At 44.8% G+C, this 27778-nt stretch overlaps 1 protein-coding gene across 1 annotated transcript; it reads left to right on the top strand.

Annotated features, from left to right (window-relative positions):
- STC1 (stanniocalcin 1) lies at positions 1-25006 on the top strand. The gene is made up of 4 exons (XM_061593014.1): positions 1-358; positions 6459-6601; positions 12796-13007; positions 23863-25006. Exons 1-4 carry the CDS (start codon positions 241-243, stop codon positions 24131-24133), a joined length of 744 nt encoding a protein of 247 aa, XP_061448998.1. The 5' UTR covers positions 1-240; the 3' UTR covers positions 24134-25006.
- Positions 25007-27778: the final 2772 nt, after the last annotated feature.

Raw genomic sequence — 27778 nt, 5'->3', positions numbered from 1 at the left:
CCAGGTTGGTCACCTGCAGGGCGCAGGAGCTGGAATCCAAGGGGAGAGGGTAAGCAGCGACTTCTGCTGGCCCAGCGCGCAAGCCATCCCTCGAGCCCCGTCCTCTGCTGCGCTCGCTCTTGCGTCCGGGTCCGCGTCTTGGCTCGAGCCGAGGAAGGGGGAAGAAAGCGATCGAAGCCCAGGGGGGAGAGAGGGAGCCAGCGAGCCCGCCGCGCGAACTTAGCGGAAACTTAGCAGAGAATGCTCCAAAAGTCCACGATTCTCCTGCTGCTGGCGGCCGCTGCTTCTGCGTCCTATGAAGTTGAGCAGAATGATTCCTTCAGCCCCAGAAAGGCGAGGCTTGCCGCCCAAAACTCAGGTAACCCCTCTCTCTCCCCCCCCGGCCGCCCCCAATCCTGTCCCCTTTCCTTTGGCTCTATCGACAGCTGTTGCACCTCGCTGGCTCTCGCCGCAGGCTGCTGGCTCTGGGCACAAACGCCGCGGGAAGTTCTCCTGCGCAAAGCTCACCGTCCCCTCGCGCTTTGTCCGCCCCGTCGAAACGAACGGCAACTGTGTTAGAGGAGGGGAGCGTGCGCAGGAGAACTTTCCGCTGGGATTAAATTATAGTCTTTTTTTGTTCATTACAAACTGCCATGTAATGTTGTCAGGAGCGTTGGCCCTGTGCTAGAGCCCAATGAATGAAGGACGCTCCCTCCTTTCAGGAGCTGGTTTAAGAATCTCTCCTGCAATCCTATCTGCTTCTGGTCTTGAGAGAAATCCCGGGCGGTGTTTGATGAAGTCCACACACTGCACCTTCCACTTTAGTTAAGGCTGAGCCCTACAACCGTCTTGAAGAATTGCACTGAGGCTGTGTATGCACCATACCTTTTAAAGCACGTTTCTCTCCTAAGGAATCCTGGGAACTGTAGTTTACCCTCATGGAGCTACAGTTGCCAGCACCCTTAACTGGCAACGGGGGGGGGGGTTAAACGTATGGTGGGTATGCAGCCTGAGGCAGAATGTTGCACCCAGCTTCAAGTTAGCAGCAATTTCCTAGCTTCATGCCTCTGATGAAGTGGATTGTACTGCTCTGGCACTTCAGGCACAATAAAATCAGTTGCTCTTCAAGGTGCCCTAAGACTCTGTATTGCTTTTGCTGCAGCAGATGTAACAAGGCTTAGGTTACCCCCCTGGAAATAGAAATAATATTTAATGTGCTTGGTGTATAAATAGCTATGTTGGTGAGCTAGAGGCTCCATATAAGTGTGTGTGTGTGAAGATCTATGCCATTTTTTTTAAAAAAAATCTGTCCATAGATGCCTTCCTTTTCTAGCTTCTAACTTTTAATCATCTTTTGCACTACCACCAGGAATTCTCATGTTGCATGTTAGCAACACACAGCCTTAAAACAAGTTATTTCCATTTGTGAAACAGATTATGGATTGTGTCCAGCTGTGTTCTACTCAGAGTAGACTCACTGAAATGAACTAAAAGTTAGTTAGGTCTATTAACTTTAATGGGTCTACTCTGAGTAAGACTAGGATTGGATACAAGCCTCTTAATGTGCTTTGCTGACTACCCATTGCTGCAAGTAATCCTAAAACTAAATATTTCAAAGTGCTAAATCATTGGCTGTATCTTTGGCTTCCAGCATTTGCAGGTATCTCTTGCATCTTAACCCCATTTTAAAATAAAGGCAACTATACTCCCCTAATTTGACACTTGCCAAGAGAAGCTTTTATTTCACGTCTGCAAGGCTCTGCAGCACAGGTCTAGGGTGTTTGCTCAATTTCCTTTTGTACTTGGTTGCTATAGAAACATAGGGTCTCGCTTATTCCACTGTGCCTAAAACAATAAGAGGCCTAATGCATATTAAATCTGCTGAGTGCAAAGTTATAACTTGAATCCATGGAAACGTATCTTTATGAGGATAGTAAGGGATGGATTGCAGGAGTGTAATCTTATCAAATATTTCTCTCTCCTTCCATGTAAGATACATATTGGTACATACACAGTGTCCTTGGTTTAAAAGGCATCTGTTGCAAGATGCTATACTTAAAGACTGGAAGTTCGGGGCTTTCCACCAGGCTTCTAGAATGAGTGTTCTCTAGAATGTTCCCATTTCTTGCAAAGTAGCATCTTGGTGGGTGGGTATTTTAAAGTCCAGGTTTACACTTCATTCGTAGCATCTGTAACATGATCAGGCAAAAATAACAGATATGCTTTTGCATGACTGTGTAGAAATTCACCTTAGAGAAAAAGGTTAATACCAGTGAATCTGAAGGGAATATTTTTCTGGTGGATTGTCAGGCAGCTGCTGAGAGAAAATTGTCATGCGGACACATTGTAAAAGTTCAGTGTTCTCTTATATATAAACCCTGATGGCTTTTCCTAAGTTCTTTAGGATGCTTTACTCATCTCCATGAGTTTAGCCACTGAGCTAGTTGTTCCCTTTCATTATATTTATTACACTGCTATCCTGATTTTCCTCCAAGATACTGGAGGTGATATACATGGTTTTCTCCCTGTCTGCCCCATTTTATCCTCTCAACAACCTTGTAAGGTAGGTTAAGCAGAAAAATAGACTGGCCCAAAGTCAGCAAGGGAGTTGTATGGCTAAATGGAGATTTGAACCTAGATCTCCACAGTTTTAATCTGACACTTCCACTCCTTCACCCCAGGGACTCTCTGCAGAATCTTAATCTGAGCCTCGCACTCCACTTAGCTGAATTAGAAATTCTGGGTTCACTTAGTGGGATTAGAAATCCTGGGTTGTATTCAACTAATTTCTATTCAGAGTAGACCAACTGAAATTAATGGACTGAATTTTGTCATGTCTTTTAGTATCAGTGGATCTACTCTGAGTAGGACAAGCATTGGCCACAACCCCCTGTAGTAGGAATATAGAAAGTTGTCTTATACTGAGTCAGATCACTGGTCCATCTAGCTCAGTAATGTCTGCACTGACAGGCAGTGGCTCTCCAGGATTTCAAGCAGAGAATCTTGCCCAGCCCTATCTGGAGATGCCGGGGATTGAACCTGGGACCTTCTGCATGCAAGGCAGATGCTCTAGTACTGAGTTATGGCCATTCCCTATTGTATATTAGTCACAACGTTTAAGACTGGGGTCAAAAGACCAATAAATGTTTGTCCAAAATGCTTTCAGTAATGTCATGGGGCAAGTTTAGACTCTGGGTTTATGGGTTCCCCTCTTCAGGTGGTAATGTAGTACACATTACTTCCAATGTGGTAAGCCAGCCTGCTGTATTTCAAAGCCCTCTGCTCATCACTGGATGGAGCCCTGCCCCCAAATCCTGACCTGGTGGCTCCAGTGAATGCTTATTGATCAGCTGGGCATCATCACAGTGCATCCAGTTCAAATTGCCAACACGTTGCAAGCTTCAGTTCCTACTGCTTCAGCTACTTGCCTTCATAGCTGATGGGGAGAGCCAAAATGTTGGCCCACTGTTGTTGACAGTGACCATTCCAGGGCAAGCCTAAACTGCCTCTTTCTGTGTTCTCGTCCCATGTGTCTCCTGGCTGTGCGCTGCAGTGCTCAGCCAGGAGCGCAAGCGGTTGCCCATGCCGTGTCCACTCCATGCAGAAATAGAACAATGTAATGAAAGTAGAATGTATTTTCTGTCTTTAAATATAAGGGACTCCAGTTTCCTGTATTTAAAGTTTTTAGTGCATTAAGCCAGAAGCACAGAGAGCTCCATTATGGAACAGAAAGGATAGCTGTGCAGATGGACCCCTTCCTGTAGTAACCCCTTCATGCCTGGGGCTCTAAAGGTGTCCCTGCCATAAGACAGCTGTTTCAGGAGATGGATTTTGGGCACCATTAAGGTGGCAGAACTGGAGGTTGGCAGAGCTGCCCAATGAGAGACTATCCAGCAGAGAGCTCTCCTGAATAAAAACGGCAACGGCTGAAGAGCATGTTTGTGTTTTCCTGTTAATTGGTGGAAAGAACAGAGGTGCCATCTGGATTTTTCCAGTTAAGCATCTAGATGTCTTTGGGCATTATTTAATGTTTTGTTTATTTGTTGCTTTTCACACAGAAGAGTGTCACCAAATGGCTTGCAGCATAAAAGACAATAAAACTGTGTAAAACAAGCATAAAATGCAATATGAAAAATGGATGTGGGGAATCAGTGGCCCTCCAGAAGTTGCTGAACTACAACTCCCGTCAGTCCCAGCAAGGATGGCCAGGGATTATGGGAGTTCAGCAGCATCTAGAGGGCCAAATGTTCCTACACCTGACCTAAAACATGGTTGTCCAAGAATATATATACATGGCTACTCAGATGCAAGTCCAATTAAGTCAAATGGGGCTTACATCCTGGTAAATGGGCCCAGGATTACAGCCTCAGTTAGCATAATAGTCAAGTGTGAGCTATTAACCAAAAAAGCCAGTGGTTCAAAGCTCAGCCATAAACTCACTGTGTGGCCTTAAGCAAGCTTTACTGGTCTAATGGTGTGGGGAACTGGATCTGGCCACTGGGCTGGGTCCATATCTCCCCCACCCCACCCCTAGGCCAAGTTTGGCAGGTGGCAGGGCTACCCACTTAACCTCATGATGCCAGGTGATCTGTGAGCAAAGGTGCAGTGCTTACACAAGCCCTGACAAATCAGCTAATCGTCAGTACCTGTAAGCCTCTTTTTGGTGCAGCAGCATCTTTATCTGGCCTCCACCTGTCTGGTGTAAAGCAGGTGGGCATGGCTTGGGCAAATGGGGAGGCTGGCAGACCTAATTAGGCCTGTGGGCCACAAGTTCCATACCCCTAAGGGGTGCCCAGCTGCCTTGGGCTCCTACTGGGAGGAAGGGTCGGATATAAATTGAATGAATGAATAAGGGATTGTGCTGATTGCATTGAAGCAAGAGGTGATGCAGTGATCCCCCCCCACCGTGTCCTAGCTGGGACAAAGAGCCATTTGGCTCCTCCTCCAGCCCAGAGCTGTCTTGCACTGGCCATGGTACTGAATTTGCTTATGTACCTCTTCTCTACATGTCCCTTTTGCATTGTGGATATTAAACTGTAAACTGTTAGATCAGCCTTTCCTAACCTTTCCCCAGAAGTTGTTGGACCGCAAATCCCAGCTATCACGGCCAATGGTCAGGGATGATGGGCATTATAGTCTAGCAGCATCTGAGGACCCAAAATTTGGGAAAGGCTGTGTTAAACTATGAACCACCTTGAATGCATGGACAGAAAGTTGGTATCTCAGCATAGAAATATATAGGACTCGGGGATATGTGTTTCTGTTTATACTAAACATTTAAAACATGCAGTAGTAATAGCTCAAGGGTGGTATCCAATATTAGTCACACTTAGAGGAGACTCATTAAAATTAATGGACATTGCTTACCCAGGCCCACTAATTTCAGTGGGTCTACTCAAAGAGAATTTGGCTGGATATAACCCCAAAAGTCTCAACTTCATTGCTTATTGTAGACTGGCACACTCCAGGATTACAACTATGTGTATTATCTCCTCTGCTTTGTAAAGCCAGGTTACGTTGCTCCTCATGGCACCAGTGTGGAAGAGCCAGGTGGGAAGGGTCATCTAATTCAGCCTTCCCCAATCTGGTGTCCTCCATGTCTTTTAAACTGTAGCTCCCATCATTCTTGACCATTGGCCATGCTGTCTGGGGCTGATGAGAGTTCTAGTCCAAAGCAGCTGGAGCATTCCAGGTTGGGGAAGATGAATGTAATAGTTACACAGGGGGTCATGATGAGAGTAGAGCCATCTCTGCACTGGCCTCTACAATTTGCTTACTTTGTAAATGGGTCATATGCAGCTAACATCTACCCAGAGTAGACTCATTGGAATTAATGGACCTAAATCAGCCATGTGCCTTAATTCCGACAGGGCTACTCTGAGTCAGACTAGCATCAGATAAAACCCAACAGATCTAGTGTTTTTGTTTTCTTGGACACCATGTCTTTCAATCCTTAAATCCAGTGGTGCTGCGAGGGCAGGATTTTAGGGCAGAAGTCCAGGGCCTCACTCACCAGAATGAGCAGGAAGATCCCAAAAGGCAGCAGGGCTGGCTTGCTGCATTTGTGAGGAACAAATAATGGCTTCATTGTGAAGTTTAGCTTAGTACCAGACACCTGTATGGCCCCTGACCAATTGTGCACTAAGACTCTTTGGGTTGGCTGGACTTCAAGAGGCTGTCCTCCTGCATGGTAAAAGTATTTAACTAAAAAAAAAAGTTTGATGCAGAAATTGTACTCTCCAAGGTGCTGGAAGCTGACTCTTGGAGCACAAATTCATTTGAGGTGCAGTGGCTTAAATCTGAATGCTCATTAAAGGCGATGTTGTAAAATGTGCACACCCCGGAGGTAAAGCATGACTTGGCAATTGCTGGCAAATACCTGCAGCAGCTGAGTGGAAAGCTGCTATGGAAACATGAGGCATGACAGAAATCTGTATTAAGATGTTCTCTCCTTTTCCCCCTCCCCCTTCTCTTTGCAGCGGACGTGGTTCGATGTTTAAACAGTGCCCTCCAGGTAGGATGTGGTGCTTTTGCCTGCCTGGAAAACTCCACATGTGACACGGGTGGCATGTATGACATCTGCAAATCCTTTCTGTACAGCGCAGCTAAATTCGATACTCAGGTATGGCATAAGCCTAATGCCTTTTTCTTTGCAGGCTTCCTTGCAGGAGAAGGCTCAGTAGTAGAACCCACGTTTTCCATGTAAAAAGTCCCAGATGCAGTTCCGCATCTCCCTGCAGATGCATGTCCATGGAAAAGACTCCCGTCTGAAACCATCAAGAGTCTCTGCTGGTCGGTGTAGATCAGGGGTGAGGAACCTATGGCTCTCTGGCTGTTGTTAGACTCCAGCTCCCATCAGCCCCATCCAACATCTGGAGGGACTCAAGTCTCCTATCCCTGGAGGAGATAATACTGAATTATGTTGACCAGCAGTGTAAGGGGACTTTCTGTAACTCTTATGCCTGATGCATTGCTGCAGCCAGTACTATATCTATGGTTGTATACAGGTTCTCAGAATTCAGCTCCCTTCATGTAGTGCTGCCTTTGTAGCGGTGGTGGCTCATGCTCACTGGGACTCATGTGGTGGAAGGCAGGGAGCCCAACAGTAGGTGGAGCCAGAGCCAACTAATTCTACATTCTCTTCCATCCTCCTCCCTGCTGAGTCCTACAAGGCCAACCCTGAGTCTAGGAAGGAGGAAACTGACAGGCAGCATCGCCCCCTGAGCTGGTTGTAAATAAGAAGATAGGCACTGCCCCACTAACCTGATGGGCCAGCCTCCAGTGCTCTGTAGAGTTATTCAAATTTAAGCAAGCTTATATAACATTTGTTTATCTTTTAAGTCTGCAGTGTTTAGTGGATCTGTTTCAAACCATTTTTAAAACAATAAAACTCCATTTCATTTTCTTTTTAAGAGTTTCCCTGATTGGTCCACAGACCTCTTTCTTTAAATAAATAAATAAAAAAGCAAAGCTTGATTACAGAGCCTTATGAGAGGAGTGGAGCACTGCGCCTGGCTGGCAGGCCAGATCCTTATCTCCACACACCCTTTGCAGGTCAAGTTTGACAGGTGAACAAGACAGCCCCATCAGTCACCTGACATGACACTGACATCACCCTGGGCTCCTTTGAGGGTAAGGTCAGGATACAAATTTAACACAATAATAAATGTCAGGTGACCCGTTTTTGCCCAAGCAGTTTGAAATCAGGCCACACGGGCACAAAAAGTGTCTGCTGCACTTCCCAAGTACCAGCAGGTCCTGAGTATTTGGGAAACACTGTGCAAGAGGCTTTCAAGGCACCTTTTATCCAAGCCCATCTTTACCTGCCCTACATCTGATGTGAGCTATAAGGCATGGCTTGGCCAAAAACATCCTCCCAGAGCCATTGGGGAGATCTGGCTGGCCTAGTTAGGCTTGCAGGCTGGAGATTCTCAAGCCCTGGCTTTTGACAACTGCAGATAATCCAATGCAGTCTTAAATGAAGCATTCTTCTGTCCTCACGCAGAGGAGGGAAAGTCTTTTCTAAGATGATGGTTGCTGCGATGCATGCACACATCTAAAAATGAAGTGTTAGATGTTACACAGGGATAGACATTGGACTCCATTGGCCCCAGTCAACATGACTAATGATCAGGGATTATGGGAGTTATAGTCCAACAACATCTGGAGGGCACTGAGCTCCCAATCCCTGCTGTAGAACCATAATCTCCTCCCATGCAAATATAGTTGGCTAAAATTCTTATGATTGATTAAAATTATGGGAACAGTTGTACCTATATTGCATAATTCTGCCAACTTGTGGGAAGGGACAAAGAACTGCACAGAATGCTAAAGCTCAGTGCTCCCATCCTGCCAACTGGAAATCTTAATTGCATCTGCGCAGACCCTTCTGAAACTTCACACAGAACTGCCCATGCACTTCCAGATCTTATTGCAGCCTTCAGTTAAAAACCTGCTTTTAAAAAGCAAGCCTGGACTCTCAGGTGCCAGCTGGATAAGGCCTGCATCCCTCCACTACTCCCTGCCTGTATCATGGTTTGCCACACAAACGGAACTTGAACTGAAGGTGTCTAATGTTTTCTGTGAGTGCAAGTAGGCCTTGCTTCTAGGCCAACCTTTCCCAACCAGATGTTGCTGGACTACAATTCCCATCATTCCTGACCATTGGCTATGCTGTCTGAGGCTGATGGGGGTTGTAGTCCAACATGTAGGGACCCAAAGGTTGGGAAAGGTAGCACAAGACACTTGCCAGCATTGCTTTTCCTAAAGCAAATGGGTTGTCATGACTTGTGAGGCAGAACTATAACATTGGCGAGTGGAATCAAGGCCACATTCACACTGTACATTTATTCCACTATTATTCCATTTTAAACTGTCGTGGTTTCCCCCAAAGAATCCTGGGAAGTGTAGTTTGTGAAGGGTATTGAGAGTTGCTAGGAGACCCCTATTCTCCTCACACAGCTACAATTCCCCAAGTAGTTTAACAGTCAGTCCTTTTTCCCAGAGAACTCTGGGAATTGCTGGCCTGTAAGGGTTTCCCAACAACTCTCAGTATCCTTCACAAACTACACTTCCCAGAATTCTTTGGGGGAAACCACAACTGTTTAAAATGGAATAATAGTGGAATACATGTATAGTGTGAATGTGGCCCTGTTCACATGCATTTTCATCACTGCTTGCGGCTGCTTTTTCCCCTGCATAATTGGTGCTCGTGATCACTCCAAATAGGCTGCCTAAGTCATCTGTGACAGAATGCAAACTACTTTTATGTGTAATGCTGGATGAATCGAGTCCTGGTTCCACTGTGACTGCCAAATGGAATGATCCATTTTGCTCTTAAGTCTGGTGCAATCCCAGCTATGCGAGGAAATAAGGTTTGCATATTTTGCATGCAAAAGCTCCCAGGTTCAATCCCTGGTAGCTGCAGGTCAGTCTGGGAAAGACTCCTGTCTGAAACCCTGGAGAGCCACTGCCAGTCAGTTACCTACAGTACTGAGCTGAAACAGAGCTGCTGCTTGCATGAAGCGTTTCTGCATTGTCCCTTGTCCAGTAAGGTATACGCATGTTCTATGTACATGCAAATATCCCAGGACCAGAGCTTGGAAAAGTTACTTCTTTGAACTACAGCTCCCATCAGCCCCAGCCAGCATGGCCACTGGCTGGGGCTGATGGGAGTTGTAGTTCAAAAAAAGTAACTTTTCCAAGCTCTGCCCAGGACCTTCATCAGCTGGAAGCATGTGATAACTAGTACCTAAGGAAAGCTTCTTTAGATGTTTTCCCTGTTTGTTTATACAGCAAATACATGCAAGTGCCCTTTAGTTCACAGCATTTTGCTCTGTTGATGGCAGGTTGGGACACGGGACACGTTCTGTGACGGTACATTTTCCACTTGCTGTGTGTGAGGGCTTGGCAAAGGATGTCCTGTGGGGTGGAGAATGAAGTTTCCCTTTGAAGGGGAAACGAACGTTCTCATCACACTGCCACTCCTCCTGTGGGAGCTGGCAGAGAGATAAGATTGTGGGGGGGGGGCTGGAAGGCTCTGTTCTTGGCTATGTAGAGCCAGATCGCCCTGGCATAATTTGCATCACAGGTGACTAGGAATTAAAGACTTGGCACCTAACCCACCGAGGATGCAGCCCTAGCCAGCTCTACTAATGGGCATGGTGAAGTGACCTGACTTAGGGAGCAGATTTTAAGCTACCATTAATAAAGGGCAGCAAACTGTCAAATGTTGACATTCATTTCTTTTTTTCACTAGCAATGGATTTTTTTGCTTCAAGCATCCCTGGGTAGCAGAGGGTCTAAAGCAAGGATGAGGGACATGCATCTCACCAGATGTTGCTGAAGTACAGCCCCCATTAGACCTAGCGGGTGATGCTGTCATATTGTGCAATGCGAATGGAGTTGAGCAAGCGGATGGGGATAGTGTCTGTGATTACATGGCAAAATGCATCATGCGAGAGGGCCAGCCTCTCTGCTAAGAAACTTGAAAGCTAAATACCCTAAAGTACTTAGCTGTCGGGTGTCAGTGTTCTTTTTTTTAAAAAAAAATGCTGGAGCTGAAATATCTTTGCAAATATTTTACACTTTTTTCCCAGCCGGCCTCCAAGGAAATTGGGGTAGTATCCATTCTCCCCTCATTGTATCCTTGAGGAAAACTAGGCCTAACGCTTAACTAGTTTATAATCTCCCAATGAGTGTCATGCCTGAAGAGGAATTTGAAACCATTGAGGGCTGTAACCAACCTTCCTTGCTAGGGAGAGCCAGCCTGATGTAGTGTTTAGAGAGCTGAGTAAGACCTCAGTAAGCGAATCTCGGTTCACATCTCCCATTTAGCTGTGAAGCTCACTAAGTAATCTTACGCTAAGAGGAAGTGACTGGACCAACCTATACAAATCATAGAACAGTAGAACTGGAAGAAGCCTATAAGGCCACTGAGTCCAACACTCTGCTCAATGCAAGAATCCAAGTTAAAGTATACCCGGCAGATGGCAGTCCAGCTGCCTCTTCAATGCCTCCAGTGTCAGAGAGCTCACCACCTCCCCAGGTCGTTGGTTCCATTGTCATACTGCTCTAACAGTTAGGAAGTTTTCCCCGGTGTTCTGTTGAAATCTAGCTTCCTGTAACTTCAGCCCATTTTTCTGTGTCCTACACTCTGGGATGATCAAGAAGAGATTCTGGTCCTCTGACAAACTTTCAAGTACTTGAAGAGTGTTATATCTCCCCTCAGCCTTTTCTCCAGGCTAAACATGCCCAGTTTTTCCATCTCTCCTCATTGGGTTTTCTTTCCAGTCCCCTGATCATCTTTGTTGCCTTCTTTTGAACCTGTTCCAGTTTGTTCCTTTTTAAAGTGTGGTGTCCAGAACTGGGCATAGTGCTCAAGTTGAGGACTAACCAGTGTCAAACAGAAGGGAACTAGTATTTAGCAAGCTGCCTTATACAGAGTCAGAACATCAGTTGATCTATCTCAGTATTGTCTATACTGAATGGCAGCAGCTCTTCATGGTTTCAGGCAAGAGTTTTCCTTGCCCTACCAAGTTATGCTGGGGATTGAGCCTTCTGCATGCAAAGCTGATGTTCTATGACAGAGCTACAATCCACTGCAGACAACCATACTAACACATGGGCATTTGGAGGTGGGGCCAGACAATATTTATGATTCTAGAGGCAGGATCAGGCATGTAGATCATTCAGTAATTGCATTAGTAATGTATCAAAGGGGGCTGGCATGACTATTAAAGCTAGTTTAAGTTAGTAATAGCCTGTACTGTTCCCTGATGTGGATTGGTCTTGGGAACGGTCAGGTCAGCAGCTAAATTCACGGTTTAAGCATCTTGCCTATGGGAGTGCACCCTCTGTTGCAGGAAGATGCCTATGTGTGGAGCAAACCAAACTAGCTAGTATATTCTCAGCTTGGATAATAAATCAACCAAACCTGGGAATCCATTGTGAAATGTAACTGGGCCTCCAGCTTGAAAAATGGTTCACTGTTGCCAAGTAAGCTGTATATGGGCTGGTGCTTTAGCTGCAGTTATTGTCTATACAAAGATTGAATTTGGTTCTCTGACTGGTGCTCCTTATGTAGCCAAAATGGCAGCACCCATGAACGTACAAGTACTCTGACGTTTGCACACAAAAAACTGGAGGTGCAGGGAAACAAGCCAAAGGATGGAGAAAATAACCCATTGAGCGCTGAGCATGCTGATGGAATGGGGAGACAGAAATGGGAAACCATGTGGGAGGGGAGTAGAATGAAGCATCTTGGGAAAAGGCATAGCTGATTAGCTGAAACACTGAAGTGAGGTGTTGCACACTGCAGCTTTTTGTTGCAGGTAGGATGAGGAGGATTTTGTTCAGTTCACACTTAAAGGTGAACCTACCTAATTCACACTTTCCGAAATAATATGCAAACTGAATCTCTGCCGTCCTTCGAACTACACACTTCCTTGGATTTTGCAGTGCAGTTCTCCAGCCGAGTAACATGTACAAAAATGCCTATACTGGGGTAAAGTGTGCAGGCAAATGCATATATTAGCAAAAGTAGTATACAAAAATGTGTATGTTAAGAGAAATTAGCACTAAAATACTGATGAATTTTCATGAGGCCTTTTTTAGAAAAAAAAATCACAAACAGATGTGGAGAACTTAAGACCTAGAGAAAGGAGAAAATGAAAGTGACAGAATCTCTATCCCTACTGCTGGCCCCATTTGTTGGTCATTAACTTCAGCTGGCAAAAACAGTGTCCATGACAATGATGCACAGTCACGTTGTGTGAACCCAGTTGATTACAGGCTAACATCCTTCTCGCTTGGCAGGGGAAAGCCTTTGTGAAGGAGAGCCTGAAGTGCATTGCAAATGGCATCACATCCAAGGTTTTTCTTGCCATTCGGAGGTGTTCCACATTCCAGCGGATGATTTCTGAGGTGCAGGAGGAATGTTACAGCAAGCTGGACATCTGCAGCATTGCCAAAAAGAACCCAGAAGCAATCACAGAAGTCGTCCAGCTTCCAAACCACTTTTCAAACAGGTAGGCACCATCTGCTCACAAGAGGGTGTCAGCAGACTTTGCAATACCTGCGGAAATGGGGCAGGGCTTTAAGAAAAGAGCCCTGATGGAAGGGACTCAGAAATGTCACAAATATTAGTGATATCTGCAGTCAGGCCCATGGTGGTGTAGCCTAGGCTTGGTGCTCTTTTTTCTGGACTCTGTCCTCTGTCTCTTTGCCCTCCCCACCATAAATTTCCTGAGTAATTTGGTAGGTAAAATAGAAGCCAACTTCTTAAACCTGTAGGAAAAAGGCTTTCAAGGAAAGCAGAGGAAAAGAGACGTTCTAATACCAGCTCATTCTAAACAGTGGGCTGCTCAGACATAATGCTAAACCATTGTTTAGCGTTACAAGAATGAGCCTAGGTCAGCTTTGGGCTTGCATGCTTCACTGCCCCCTCACATTGTCCTCTGACACAAGGTGAAGTTTGGAAGCTTTCACTTCTTCTTTTTGAAGATTAACTGCAGCCTGTCATGTCAGAAATTTTGTGTGACAAAAAACATAGCTGGCTTGTTTTCTCTAACCATAGTTAAGATTAAGCAGGTCTTTGGAGACAGATGACATTCAGAACTGTGGTTAATCTGGAAGGGAATCTTCCAATCTCTTCTCCATAGCGGCACCATAGAATGGGAAGGGAGAGCATACAAGCTTAATTTGTTCTTGTAATGCTAAACTATGGTTTAGTATTTCATCTGGCTGGTGTAATATTGCATAGCCATTGTTGGTGCTGGGGGGAGTACTTGACTATCTAGTGAAGCTTATGAGGACATTATTCTGTGCATACCTCTGTGCCAATGAAAAATCTGAAACGGCACCATTGTTTGAATCTAGATAAAGTAAAATAAAAACTACTTATGGTTCCTATAATGGGTATAAGTAGTTCCAATTTTACTTTACCAAACAGTTACGGATAACTGTTTTTTCTTATCCCCACAAAAGCTAAACATTCTCTTGAAATTGTAATGCTATAGAGAAATCTGGAGGAGCTGCAGCTCGATGGTAGAGCACATGCTTTGCATGAGGAAAGACTTGGGTTCCATGCCCAGCATCTTCAGTTGGGACTGAGAAAGTCCCTGGTCAGAAATGCTAAAGAGCTGCTGCCAATCAGTGTAAATGGATGAGCCAGTGACCTGACTCACGTAAGGCAGCTTCCTGTGAACAACTGCAGCCGCTCTTGGTCTTTCTGCCATTGTACACCCTTTCCCGCTCCAATAATGAGAGAACAGAATGTAAACAGGGAAGAGCCATTTCCGAAATAAGGGAAATAAACTCTTCCACCTTGTGGAGTTCGAGCGGCTGAAGGATATGGGTCATAGTGCTGCTGGAAATGAAACCAATGGGATTGCCCAGCTTCCCAGCATAAGTGCACACACACGTTTTCCTGAAGTAACCCTTCTTTTAACAGCTGTCTCCAACAGAAACTAAGCATGAACTAGATGGCACTGCGCTGCAACCGGAAGTCATTGAAAGGTCAGAGGACCTTTCTGTGATTAGTCTTGGGAGAAAAAACTGAAATGTGTGTGTGTGTGCATACCCGGCTGAAACTTCAGTGTGACTTATAAAAACGACAGTTTCTTTAATTTTTAATTTTAATTTTAATTTGATCGGAAACAATGACTTCTCAACTTGAATATGTGGTGTTGCCTTATATGAAATCAGGCCATGAGCCGCGCTGCTGTACTGTCAACTCCAGGGGAAAGGGAGATGTGTTCTCTCCAGAGGTATGCTTGTTTGTTTTATTTGGAAGATCTACAGCCCTCCCTTTTATCATTGCCAATGCCGTGGCAGAGTGCAACACGAAGGTCAATCATAAAAAGCCACCAGTGTTAAAAAAAAAAAAAAAATCTTAAATAGCAGGCACTTCTAAACACAGTGGAGATTACTACAGTTGCTCATTTTGAACCTAAAAATTCTATGTGCATGGGTACACTTTAACTTGGTGCTCATCCAGCCTCTTTTCAAATCAAAGCACCAGTTTAGCACATGCACAACCTCACCTAACTCAGAGAGGGGATGTGAAATATGTTTTTGGACTACAACTCCCCTAATCCCAAATTTTGGTCATACTGACTGGTTGGACACAGGCTCCCCATACCTGGTCTATTTTGACTCGCAGCAGCTTCTTAGGGATACAGGCAGGGGTAATACTCAGTCAGTTGTGCAGTTAGATAACTTTAGACTCTAGACTTAAATCGTCTGTAGAGGAGGTCTTTTTACTGAAATTTTACTGAACCCTCTTCCTGGTTTTGGCAGTTTCACCAGGCATTGTTTACAGACTTCATAGCCTAAAGTCTGGAATTATAATTATTTTCCTAAAACTGAAATTCTAAGTGCTGAAACATGCTATTGCATGCAGAGGGTGCAAGTCATGTTTGCAAAGAAGCAATCAGGAGCACACTTTAAGTTTTGGGGGAGAGAGCGAACTCTCTACCCAATGGGTTGGATGCACTCTTGTCTAATTAGCCATCTCTAAGTACTTTGCAGCTTGTTTTTAGAGCAGCAGTGGGAAACTGTGGCCTTTTTATGTTGCTGGCCTCCCATCTCTCATCAGCCCCAGCCAGCATGGCCATTGATCACAGATGACAGGAACTGTAGTCCAACCATATCTGGAGGGCTACAGGTTCCCTACCCCTGTTTTTCATATACACATAGGCAGTGCTTTTTTTTTTTTTGTTAAAAAATGAGGTGCTAGTACTCGCATCTTGATATAGGTGCCATGGGTGCCAGCACAAGATGGTTGCCATGGGCAGGAAGAAAGGGATGGCAGTTCTGTGTACCAGTGAGTGCTGTTACTTACACGCACACGCATGTACACACACGTATATCTGTACTGTGAATGAGTGCTGTCAGGAGTAGTTTTGTCTTATGGCTTACTTCAAAAAGAAATCATTGCAAAGGAACATCTGACTGCTGGAATTCAGTGTCCTGTCTCCTCCCCTCATCAATGTAACTCTTCGTAAATAGTGACACTTCTGGGGAAACTTCTGTAGAAGATCTAGATGAGTTGCAAATAGCTTTATTGCCTGTGAATCTTTGGTTTTACCCTTTTCCCAGTTGTTCTCATGTTAACTTAGACTCACGATTGAGGCTTTGCATTCTGTAGATGTTGCCGTACACTCCACTTAGTAATGTCAGCTAGTCTGGGTGCTGGTCCATATTGCCAGGTCTCCACTTACCATGCAGATGCTTAAGGAAATGGAGGAGCACCAGCAAGGTGAAAGAAGCTTGTTTTGAAAATATACTGCTCGAAAGTAACGGATGGATCATAAGAAGCATTCGTTGGCTTCTTTAGTTAGGGGATGGATGGATCCAGTGATGGTTGGTGGCTCCATGCCAGTGAGGCAATGGAATCTGCTCTGGGTTTTAGTATGAAGTTTGAAGCTCCTTGGACAGCTCCTTGAAAGTTCAGACTAAAACAAAGAGCAGGCCCCACTCACAGGGAACAATTAGCTGCCACTAATGGATCAGTCTGTTTCCCAATTGTATCAATTTCACATAGTTCAGTCATGAGTCTGTTTTGTCCCATTTTCTGCATTAAAAAACTCATTAAAATGTGCTTTAAAACTATATGCCTTCGTCCCTAAAATACACATTTTGTGTACATTTTCCTGATAAAACTGTAACAAGCTTATTGTCATTAGCCAATCTGGCCATTTGCATACACAGAGAATAAAAACAATAACCAATTAAGTATATACACAAGCTATGCTAAAATGTGATTAAAATTATTTCATAATTGGTTGACATATATTAACATATACTGTCATCTAATGCTGTAATCATCTTCTGTTTCCCTAAAGCCAGTTTTATAAATTTCCTAGTCCTAAATGTCACATCTGTTCTGGCTGAGATGAATAAAAATGTTGCTTAACAGAAATTTATTTCTAATCCCAACAATAAGGGGCTCAAGGTAACATCCTCCGATCTAAATACAAAGGGCATTCCAATAAATGTGTGCCAGATCTTCTGCCTTTGGGCATCCTGATAAGACAGGTATTTTTTGAACTGAAAAGTGCTTTGCAAAATTTGGAGAAGTGTACAGTCTGAAAGATACTGTAACTCTGATCTCTGTGTTAGGATTTTATTCAGCTAAGTCTTCCTCAGGGTAGGCCCACTGAAATTAATGAACCTAAGTTAGCCATGTGTATTAATTTCAATTGGTCTACTCTGAGTAGGACTCACACTTCCCAGACTCAAATTATAATTAGGTTGATTCACTTAAGAATTCAGACTGAATGAAATTCTCCAGTATATCTGTATCTAGCCTAGTAGTCTCTACTCTGACAGGCATTGGCTCTCCATGATCAGAGGCAGAAATTCTTCCATCACTTGCTATCTAATCCTTTTTAACTGGATGCCAGGGATCAAACCTGGGACCCTGCATGTGCTCCATCTCTGGCTGGGACCAACAGAAAGTTGTAGTCTAGCAACATCTGGAGGGCCAAAGGTTCCCTGTCTCTGCTTGAATGCTTCTTGGAGTCTGCTATGTCAGACTGTTGAAAGTGAATCCAGGTGATCAGACAAAAAAGCTGTTTTCAATCGGAAGCTGAATCCCTTTGTCTATCAAGCCAGTGGTTTTTGAAAGGGGGTCCTTTGCCTTCTCAGGATTTGGAAGTGTTCCCCATTGCTGTGGGAAGATTACTCAGAGAATGGAGCTTCTTAATAAAGGATTCATCCCTCTCTTCAGTAATGTGAGCTGGGAAATGAGTCTGATGTCCCGTGCAGGAAATTCGCCAAACACTCCATCACGCCCTTTAATAAGGAAACCATTGAGTCTAACCATCGGGATTCACTCCCAGGAACTTTTAAAAACTATTTCCTACCTTAAAAACTGCCCAAATGCAAAGACCAGCCTGGCTTTACTGCAGAGATGGAGAACCTGAGCCTCTCTAAATGATGCTGGGCTACAATTCCAGTCATCCCAGCCCATTGGAGCAACAAGAGACAGAGCCTGGGAACTTTTACCACCTAATGAAAGCCTCACTTTGGCACACACTCCTGGTTCAAAGGCCATGTTTATACTGGAGCTGCCCGTGCAGAAGCAATATCAAAAAAATAACCATATGTTAGATTCTCCGTATGCCTTCTACACTTTGCTGAGAAGGACCATAGAACTAGCAAGACTGGCTGCTTGGTCACTGGTGGGGGTCACAGAACAAAGAAAAGCACCAAAGAGTTATCAGGTGCAGATAACTACTAATTGTTATCGCTTGCATGGTGCTTTGACAGCTTCATGAAGTGTTTCACATGCATTGGTGGTAATCCTTATATTGCAAATGGGAAGAGGGGACTAAGAGCAAGTGTCTTGCCCGGGGACATCTGTTGAGTCCATGGCAGAGGCCAGATTCAAACTGGGGGCTCATTTTATTCATAGCTCAGTTCCTTAAGCCAGCCTTATAAAGAATCCCATAAATGTTGCTAGCCTGCAGACATGTTTTACTAGCCCTAATAAGAGGTGAGGAAGGAAAACCCCATCCATTACAGACAGTGTGGAAATCCAGGATGCCATCCTCTTAGCAGACTAGTAAAAAAAGGGATGGAGCTGAGGAATGGGCCTGCCTTTCTCTGTGGCCAGCATGGAAACCTATTGGGCTGGTGGAGGAGAATCTGCCACTTCTTGGCCCATCCCACTTACTTGCCTGCATAAACTACTTTTTCCGTTGTGGCTACTAAGGATGAAGGAGAACTTAGATTCAGTTCACATTTGAAGGCAAATCTCCTTAGTTTACGCATCCCAAAACAGTACAAACTGAAGCACAGCCATCCTTTGAAAGTCACACTTTTCCAGATTTTGCAGGGCAGTTCTCCAGCCAAGTATTGTGTACAGCAGGTGGAGGAAACTTTTGGCCCTCCAGATGTTGCTGAACTACAGCTTCCATCATCCTTGGCCAGTGGCTATGCTTGCTAGGGCTGATGGGAGTTGTAGTTCAACAACATCTGAAAGGCCAAAGGTTCTCCAGGGGTACAAAAATGCCCATACTAGGTAAATGTGCATAAAATGCATATATTTGTGGAAATAGCTTAGAAAAATGGACCATTTTAGGGGAAACTGCTTTGCAAAAATGTGAATAGCAAGCAAAATTACATACAAAAATATTTATCAGGACAAATTCACACTAAAATGTTGATGACTTGTCATGAGGACTTTAAAAAAACACACAAACTGATGTGGAGAACTGAATTTAAGATTGGAAAAATGAAACAAGCTGAAATTAACAGGTTTGCCCATCCCTAGTGGCTACTAGGCAGGCTGTTAAATTCAAGGCTTTCTTAAGCCGCTACACCACATCAATTCCTAACTGGCTACATTTAAGTAAAATGTGGAATTCTGTTGCCTGTTTCAGCTCCAGCAACCACGCCTAGCTCAAAAATGTAGCAAGAGCATTCTAGAATGGACCGGTTGCACAACTCTCAAGTGATCTTTTGCATTTATTTCCTGTGTATGTAGCTGAATGAAAAAGCTACATTGACCAGAACATTAATTTCATTTAAAATTTACTTTTTTTTAATTCATTCGGAATGGATGCATTCTATGTTTAAAGCGTTCTTAGTATCGTTTGTGAAAACCTTCTTTCTCTAAATGAAAGATGTCTTGCATTTCTGGAACAGCTATTGTAGGGCTGGACAAAATATTTCAGATTCTTAAGACGCCACTGTCTGGCTCTTTGGGAGCAGACTTCGCATGTCCTGTGAGGCAATCCCCCACCCCCAACCCCGGTGGCTGGTGTCTGCAGAGCCTGATTCAGTGGGAAAGACTCACAAGAGGCAGAGCTGTGGGCCAATCTGGATGTGACCCCATTCATGCAACCAGCAATTACATGAATGGCTTTTCAAATATAAATTGCATGCCAGATCCAGTATCTCCTCCACTGTGGTTCCAATCTAGACTTCTATATGCATGTACACATATATTTGCATGGGGCAGGGTGGCTCCCACTGAAGCAAGTGGAAGCTTTTCCCCCTAGTGCCAATAACAGGCGGGTGGACCCCAGTCTGGATCAGGACCATAGAAGGGGCAAATGATCAAAGCCCTCCCCCTATGCAGCAGAGGCTGCTCCATTAGGATGACTGGGACTCTGCCCTCAGCCAGCCCCCACTTGCCTGCCTTCTTACTTACAACCCATTGAGAGGGAGGCATTGATGATCACCTTCCTCCTCTTTAGTCTAGGTTTTGCCCTTGCAGAACTCAGCAGGGATAAAAGCAGGATTGGTTAGCTTGGTCTATTATAGCCTCCAGGTCTGCCTGCCATTGGCTTCCAACACCTGTTGGTCTTCCTGCCTTTTGCCCTACCAGTTCCAATGGACACCAGTCACCGCTACCTGTATGCCATGGTCCTGATCTGCCCTGCACCTGCAGCTCACTTTCAGAAAAGCTAAGTCTGCCATTGCTAATGGCATTGTGTCTACTTTAGCCTTGCGTCTCAAGGGCCGGAAAGTTCTAGCTAGCTAATGTCTCCAACACTGGAGGCATTCAAGAGGCAGCTGGACAGCCACCTGTTGGGTATGCTTTAATTTGGATTCCTGCATTGAGCAGGAGGTTGGACTCGATGGCCTTATAGGCCCCTTCCAACTATATGATTCTATGTCCAAGTTAGGGACACAGGAAATGCAAAAGGCCACTTAAGTGCTTACGGAGTTGGTCAATTCAAGTGCATCTTTGCTGTGTTTTGGTCCTGAAGAGTAGCAGCGAGGGCTGAAACTGACAAGGGAATCACAGTTTTCTCCAAACTAATAGTCCATTTCAGCTCCCACATCTGTCTTCCCATTGCAGCAGAATGCTGATGTCAGGTCTCAGCCCAACACAGGAATGGTAAGGGTAGGATAGGTGAGGTTTTTCATTAGTGATTGAATGGGTACTTCTAGTTCTGAGCTTCCAAAGCTAGGTTGGAGACAATTTCCCTAGTAACTGATACCTTGTAGATGTGTCACTGTTTATTCTGGCTGCTGATTGAGTTATTTTTAGGATTAGATAGATATAACTCACTTTAGACAGCAAAGAGGACATCTCTCTAGTCTAAAAACTGACACTGGGGAAAAGAACAGATGAAGTGGAGACAGGAAAAATAAATGGAGGAGGGATGTGGGATAGTTAACTGTGGTATGTTCTTGGGCTTGGAAACTAGGGCATTAAGCCAAAGGCTTCCCAGAAAAGGTAGGTTTTGAGTAGGGACTTGAAGTTGCACCATGAAGGTGTTCTGGGAAGCAGCTGCAAGGTTTAGGGTTTTCGAATTTATGCATCGCTTCCCCCAACAAAAAGTCCCAACGTGATTTACAACAAATAAAATGTGACAATAAAAATGCATAATTGTATTAAAAACATCCAAACAGTGGTGCTGCCCAAAGACCTAGCAAAACAAAAACATCCTTGCCTAGTGCTGAAATGATGACAGAGTTGGTGCTAGGTGGGCCTCTCTGCGGAGAGCGTTCCATATACATGGAACTCCTAGAGAAGAGGTCCATTCTCTAAACCAAGGATGGGGAATCATTGGTCCTCCAGATGCTACTGAACTACAACTTCCATCAGCCCCCAGCAAGCATGCCGAATGGCCAAGGATTATGTAAGCTGTAGTTCAGCAACATCTGGAGGGCCACGCCTCCCCCATACCTGCTCTAAGCAAACAAGGCAGCAAAGGAGAATGGGGTGGAATCATTTGAGGAACCAGGAGACCTTTGGATTGACCAGCTGGTGTTGTATAGTAGCTTGAGAGACTAAAATGATCTCTCAGCGGCTTTTGATACCATTGACCATGGTATCCTTCTGGGTCGACTTGGTGAGATGCGTATTGGAGGCACTGTTTTACAGTGGTTCGGATCCTATCTCCAGGGTCGCTCTCAGAGAATAGCATTGGGTGGCTGTCTTTTGGGCCCCTGGCAGCTGAGCTGTGGGGTGCCGCAGGGTACCATCTTGTCCCCCATGCTGTTTAACATCTATATGAAGCCCTTAGCAGCGGTCATCAGGAGCTTTGGGGCGAGGTGTCAGCAGTATGCTGACGATACCCAGCTCTATTTCTCCATAACATCTGAATTGGGAGAGGCCGTGCAAGCCCTGGACCGCTGCCTGGACTCAGTGGTGGGCTGGATGAGGGCCAGTGAACTGAGCCTGAATCCTAGCAAGATGGAGGCACTGTGAGTTGGTGGTTCCCGAGTTTGGATAATTGGTCAGTTGCCTGCTTTGAATGGGGTCGTACTCTCTGAAAGAGCAGGTCCATAGTCTGGGGGTGCTCCTGGATCCATCTTTGTCGCTAGAGGCCCAGGTGACCTCCGTGGCTAGGAGTGCCTTTTACCAGCTTTGGCTGGTAAGACAGCTGTTGCCATTTCTGGACCAGGATAGCCTGACCACTGTTGTCCACACACTGGTAACCTCCAGGCTGGATTATTGTAATGTGCCCTATGTGGGGCTGCCCTTGAGGTTGGTCCAGAAGCTGCAACTGGTGCAAAATGCAGCAGCGAGACTGCTCACTGGGGCAGGGTGTCGCCAACATGTCACCCCGCTGCTGAAAGAATTGCACTGGCTGCCCATTTGCTACCGGGCCAAGTTCAAGGTTCTAGTATTGGTGTACAAAGTCCTATACAGCTTGGGACCAGGATACCTGAAAGACTGTCTTACCCGTTATATACCCAGTCGATCACTGCGCTCTGCAGGTGAGGGCCTCCTGCAGATACCATATATATTATCAGGAGGTTCGTTCTGCACAACATAGGAAAGAGACCTTTAGTGTGGCAGCACCTACCCTGTGGAATTCCCTCCCCTTAAATATTAGGCAAGCGCTGTCACTGTTATCTTTTTGGCACCTTTTGAAGACTTTCCTCTTTCAACAAGCCTTTTAAGCTGAGACCTATCCCAGTCTGCATCTGTGTTGGAATTGCTTTTTAATGTTTTTTTTAAAAAACAATGTTTTTTTAACCCTTTTTTAAAGATGTTTTTAAAGCTTTTTTAAAAAAATGTTTTTAAAGTTGTTTTGTTTTGGTGTATTTTAAGGTCTGTTTTTATGATGTTTTGATGTGTTTTTAGCGCTTTTGTTTGCCGCCCTGGGCTCCTGCTGGGAGGAAGGGCGGGATATAAATCAAATAATAAATAAATAAATAAAATGTGAACTCTATTGCTAATTGCAGCACAGAAAGGGTGGGGAGGATTTCTATTGGGATTGTGGCTGGGCTGGAAAGGGTTAAACTTTCTGCATGCTGTGTTCCCAATGGAAATTGTCCCCACCACCATCTAGGATTAAACTCTTTTTTTACTCCCCTTCTGACCTCTGTGACAGGGTACTTGCACACTAATTATGAAATAACGCCCCTTAAGTCCTTTTGAGCACACTGAAGTAGGAATGGGGGAGAAATTCTAATCTGATATCATTAAAAGGTGAACCTATCTAATTTGAACTTTCCAGTACAATGTGCAAACTGAAACATAGCCATCCCTCATAATTCACTGTTTTCCAGATTTTGGCAATACAATTCTCCAGCCAAGTAATACATGCACAAATGCATGTGCTAGTGTCAATTGTGCATCTCAATGCCTATGTTACTGAATGTAGCATACAAAACTGGATTATGTTTGGGGAAAATGCTTTGCAAAAATATGTATATTAGGCAAAATCGCATTATGTGTATTTTAGGACAAATTTGCACTAAAATCCTGATACATTTTCACGAGGACTTAAAAAAAACAAATTTGCAAACTGATGTAATAATGTGGAGAAGTGAGCTTAAGATCAGAAAAAGGCAAAAATTGAAATGGACATATTCGCCTATCCTTGTTCTATAAAGCGCCATATAAATGTTTTCATTTTAGCGGTGGGAAGAAATATGGATGCTAACTGTCTGATCTTAACACAGGTATTACAACAAGCTCGTGAGAAGCTTATTGGAATGCGACGAAGAGACGGTGGGGACCATAAAAGACAGTTTGATGGCAAAAATCGGACCAAATATGGCCAGCCTTTTCCACCTCCTGCAAACGGATCATTGCGCCCAAATCCATCCTAGAGCAGACTTCAACCGGAGACGTATCACTGAGCCTCAGAAGCTAAAAATCTATTTCAGGAATCTCCGGGGAGAGGGACCTGTTCAGTCCCACATTAAACGTACTTCCTCAGAAAGTGTGTAAGATTCCACAAGAGAGTGGAAAGTGTAAGGCAGTCTTTACCAACCTGGTGCCCTCCAACTGCTTTGGACTACAACTCCCATCAGCCCCAGCCAGCGCTGGCTAGGGCTGATGGGAGTTTGTAGTCCAAAACTGCCAGAGGGCACTATGTTGGTGAAGCTGGTGTAGGGAATCCAAGCTCTACCAAAGTAGGAAATTTACTTCTTCTTTTCCTTTAGCATTCAATACATATCAGCAATGTACTGTAAACTGATTTTAAAGAACACTGAGCCAATCTACACATTCAAAAAAACCAACCATGTAGTATAGTCCTCCTAGGACTGAACTGCTTCATTGTACAGATGGGGGATGTTACATAGTTTAAATGCTCAATCCTGTAACACGGGGTTGTATGAAAGTAGACCCATTGAAATCAGTGCACATGAGTAACTTAAGTCCATTAAGATTTCAGTTGGTTACTGTGAATACACTAGCATTGGCTACAAGTTCAGACTTAACACATTAAAAAAGAAACTAGCATGTTGCAGGGAACTACTGTATGATATTCTCCCTGGCCTTGACACCTTAGCTTTTCATTAAGAAGGAGTTTATGCCTGCTCCTTACCCACCTCGGCAAATCAGCCGTGCAATCCCCTATCCACATTCTGAAGTGGTACAGTCTTAGGAAGCCTATACTATATGCTGGATATGAATGTATAGACTGGCCCCTGGAAACTTGTTTTAGAGGGGGGTTATTCTGATTATTTGCTGTCCCCCTCTTCAACAAGCTGTATGGAGCTAGGTTTCTGGTTGGGGAGGGGATCCCCTAATTCCTGAAATGGAAATATCCTCTTTTGTGTTTCTCTCCCTCGCCTTTCCATAAAGAAATCCAATGAATCTGGGCTTTTCTTGAAAGCAATGTTAACAGCACTTCTTCAGCAAGCACCAAACTATCACTGTACTGTAGCTCAAACACCTTTGCCGTTTGAAGAGAGCGCAATCAACTAGTGTAGACTAAATTCTGCTAAACTAAGTTGGCAGGTAAACAATGGCAGGTCAGAAATGCAACTGTTGCACAGCCTATAGATGTCAGTTTGGAACTTGTCTTACGAGCAGTTCTGGCCATGCCCAAATATGAATGTCATATCTGGACTCTTGGTCTCAGTGTTGTGGTCTTAATTTCCTCAAGCCTGTGGTTCCTTAAATGCCTGCTTTATGCCAGAATTGGATTCTAGCACTGTGCTGCCTGTAGAGCAACAAGAGGGAAAGCCTGTAACCTTCCTGGTGTCATTGGACTCCCATCAGCCCCAGCCAACATGGCCATTGATCAGGAATGATGGGAGTTGTAGCCTAAGTGCCCCCAGAGGTACACAGGTTCCCTACCCATATCATAGAGAGAATCCTGTTGCAATAGTTGCTGTAGGCCATGCTAGCACCGCTTGTGACTGTGCACACTAGCTGAATGAGGATCACCTCCCCCCCCCAAAAAAAACAGGTTTATCGACAATAGAACAGCCAAAAATTCTCAGGAGGTTTTTTTTTTAGGGGGGGGGAGTCTGAGTGCTTTCTCTTCCCACCCCTGAAAAGTGGGTCTTTTTGCCAAATATTCCCACTTTTTTCTTTTCTTTTTTTTGTGTTAACTTTCTTTTCTTTTTGTGTTCCAGAACAATGCTAGATCTGGAGCTTTGTGGGGATGTTATATCACAGCTAGGCTATCACTACCACGGTCACTGCTGCTAACGTTACTTGCAGCAGCAGCAGCAAAAAAAAAAAAACTTAAGGGAATGTTTAAGAAGCCATGTTGGCATCACTGGTACCCCCAACTGTTGCTGGCCTCCAACTCCCATCAGCCCCAGCCAGCGTGGCCAATGGTTAGGATGACAGGAGCTGAAGGGCTGTTAACATCTGGAGGGCCACAGGTCCCCCATCTCTGTGTTACAGAATTCCTCCTTCCATTGGAGCACATGCAGTGAAATGGCCCCTCCTCCAATTTTGTTGCCTGCAAACGGGGTGGGAAATGTTGGGTGGTCATTTGTGCTCCATTTTAGGGCTACCATAAATGGATGGTGTGTTGCAAGTTGGCCAGACCTGCTGTAGGTCATGGCAATGGGGACCCTGCAGACCTCCAGATGTTGTTGGACTACAAACTCCCATCATCCCTGACCATTGGCCAAGCTGGTTGAGGCTGATGGGAGTTGGAGGCCAGCAACAACTGGAGACCCTGCTGGAGATCATAGCAGCAGTGCAAAATAGGCCCTAGCCTAGTTCTCACTGATGGGGTAAACCTGTGTCTAGATTGTACCAACCATGAAACGTTAGCATGTAGGCTAAGCTACAACCCTTCTCTTTGATTTGCTAGCAGTAGCAGCTATTGGGCAGCAGAGCAGACTGCCTCAGGAGAAGGTAGGATCACCTTCACTGAAGGTATTTAAGTAGAGCCAGCTCTCAGGGATGCTGTCATTGCATCCTGCATGGCAGATCCTGCACTGAGCAGGGGGTTGGACTTAGATCATGTTTGGGGAACCTTTGGCCCTCCAGATGTTGCTGAACTACAATTGCCGTCATCCCTGGACATTGACCATGCTTACTGGGGCTGATGGGAGTTGTAGTTCAGCCATGCCTGGAAGGCCAAAGGTTCCCCCTCTGTCAGACTAGATGTTCTGCAAAGTCCCTTCCAACTTTGATTCTATGTAGAGGGAGGATTTGTTTGGTGGTGGTTGTTTTTTAAGACAGAGGTATATTTAATCATTGGAGCCCCTACTTGCCATCTGAAGTGATACAGTCCAGAAACTACCATCTCGGTAAGCACTAGGCCTCTATTTCTACTAGGGTACTTTTTCTGTGGTGTTCGAAATTACTCCCCAAAAAAAGTCTGAGGTGACTGCAGCAGTTGCATAGCTCTTGCATTGCTTTAAAGAAAGCAGATAACTTTATGTACTGTATCTTCATTCAGTGCTTTAAAAGGAATCTTGAGCAAGAGGCAGTTGTCTTGATAACAGAGTCTCAAGCCTTACTCTGTGGTACAAGTAGTACAACTCATGTACTGTACATCATTTCCAGAGGAGTCTGTTTTTGAAGGCAAAACAGAATAACACTGTAACATACATTTTAATTTTGTGACTTCAAACTTTCTTTCCCCCCGGGCACCGGTAGTTTTAAACATCGCCTCCATTAAAAGCATGGCACCTGTTTAGTAAAATGTTATATATTTTTTATTCTAAAGCCCTATTCTGGCATTCTTAAATTATATTCCTGCCAGATAGGTGGACCCATGCATACTAACCCTGCTCCTTCAATCCATGTTGAGTGGAAATATCTGAAGGGGATCATCATTAGCATGTTGGGCCTAACATGGCTGCAGTCCTTCATGCGATCTGGAGCTTAGTGTTACCAGGGTTCCCATGGGGAGACATCTAAGTGCATTTAGCAGAATGCTCTTGCAATCCCCCTTGAAACCTTTCCCTGTTGATCAGGGGTATAGGAAGCAGGGCCAACATGCCAGGCCACACTGCTTCTCCATAGATACCATTTAAGAACTGCTGAACACAGCTTAAGTGCCCCTAGAGTGATTGAAGGTGCAATCCCAAGCACACTGCCTATAGCTGGGGAACCTCTGGCCTTCCGGCCTTCATTGGATTACAACTCCCATCATTCCTAGCCATGGGCCAT

Source organism: Rhineura floridana, chromosome 12 (genome assembly GCF_030035675.1).
Source record: "Rhineura floridana isolate rRhiFlo1 chromosome 12, rRhiFlo1.hap2, whole genome shotgun sequence".
Taxonomy (NCBI): Eukaryota; Metazoa; Chordata; class Lepidosauria; order Squamata; family Rhineuridae; genus Rhineura; species Rhineura floridana.
This window is presented reverse-complemented; position numbering and strand designations above follow the sequence as displayed.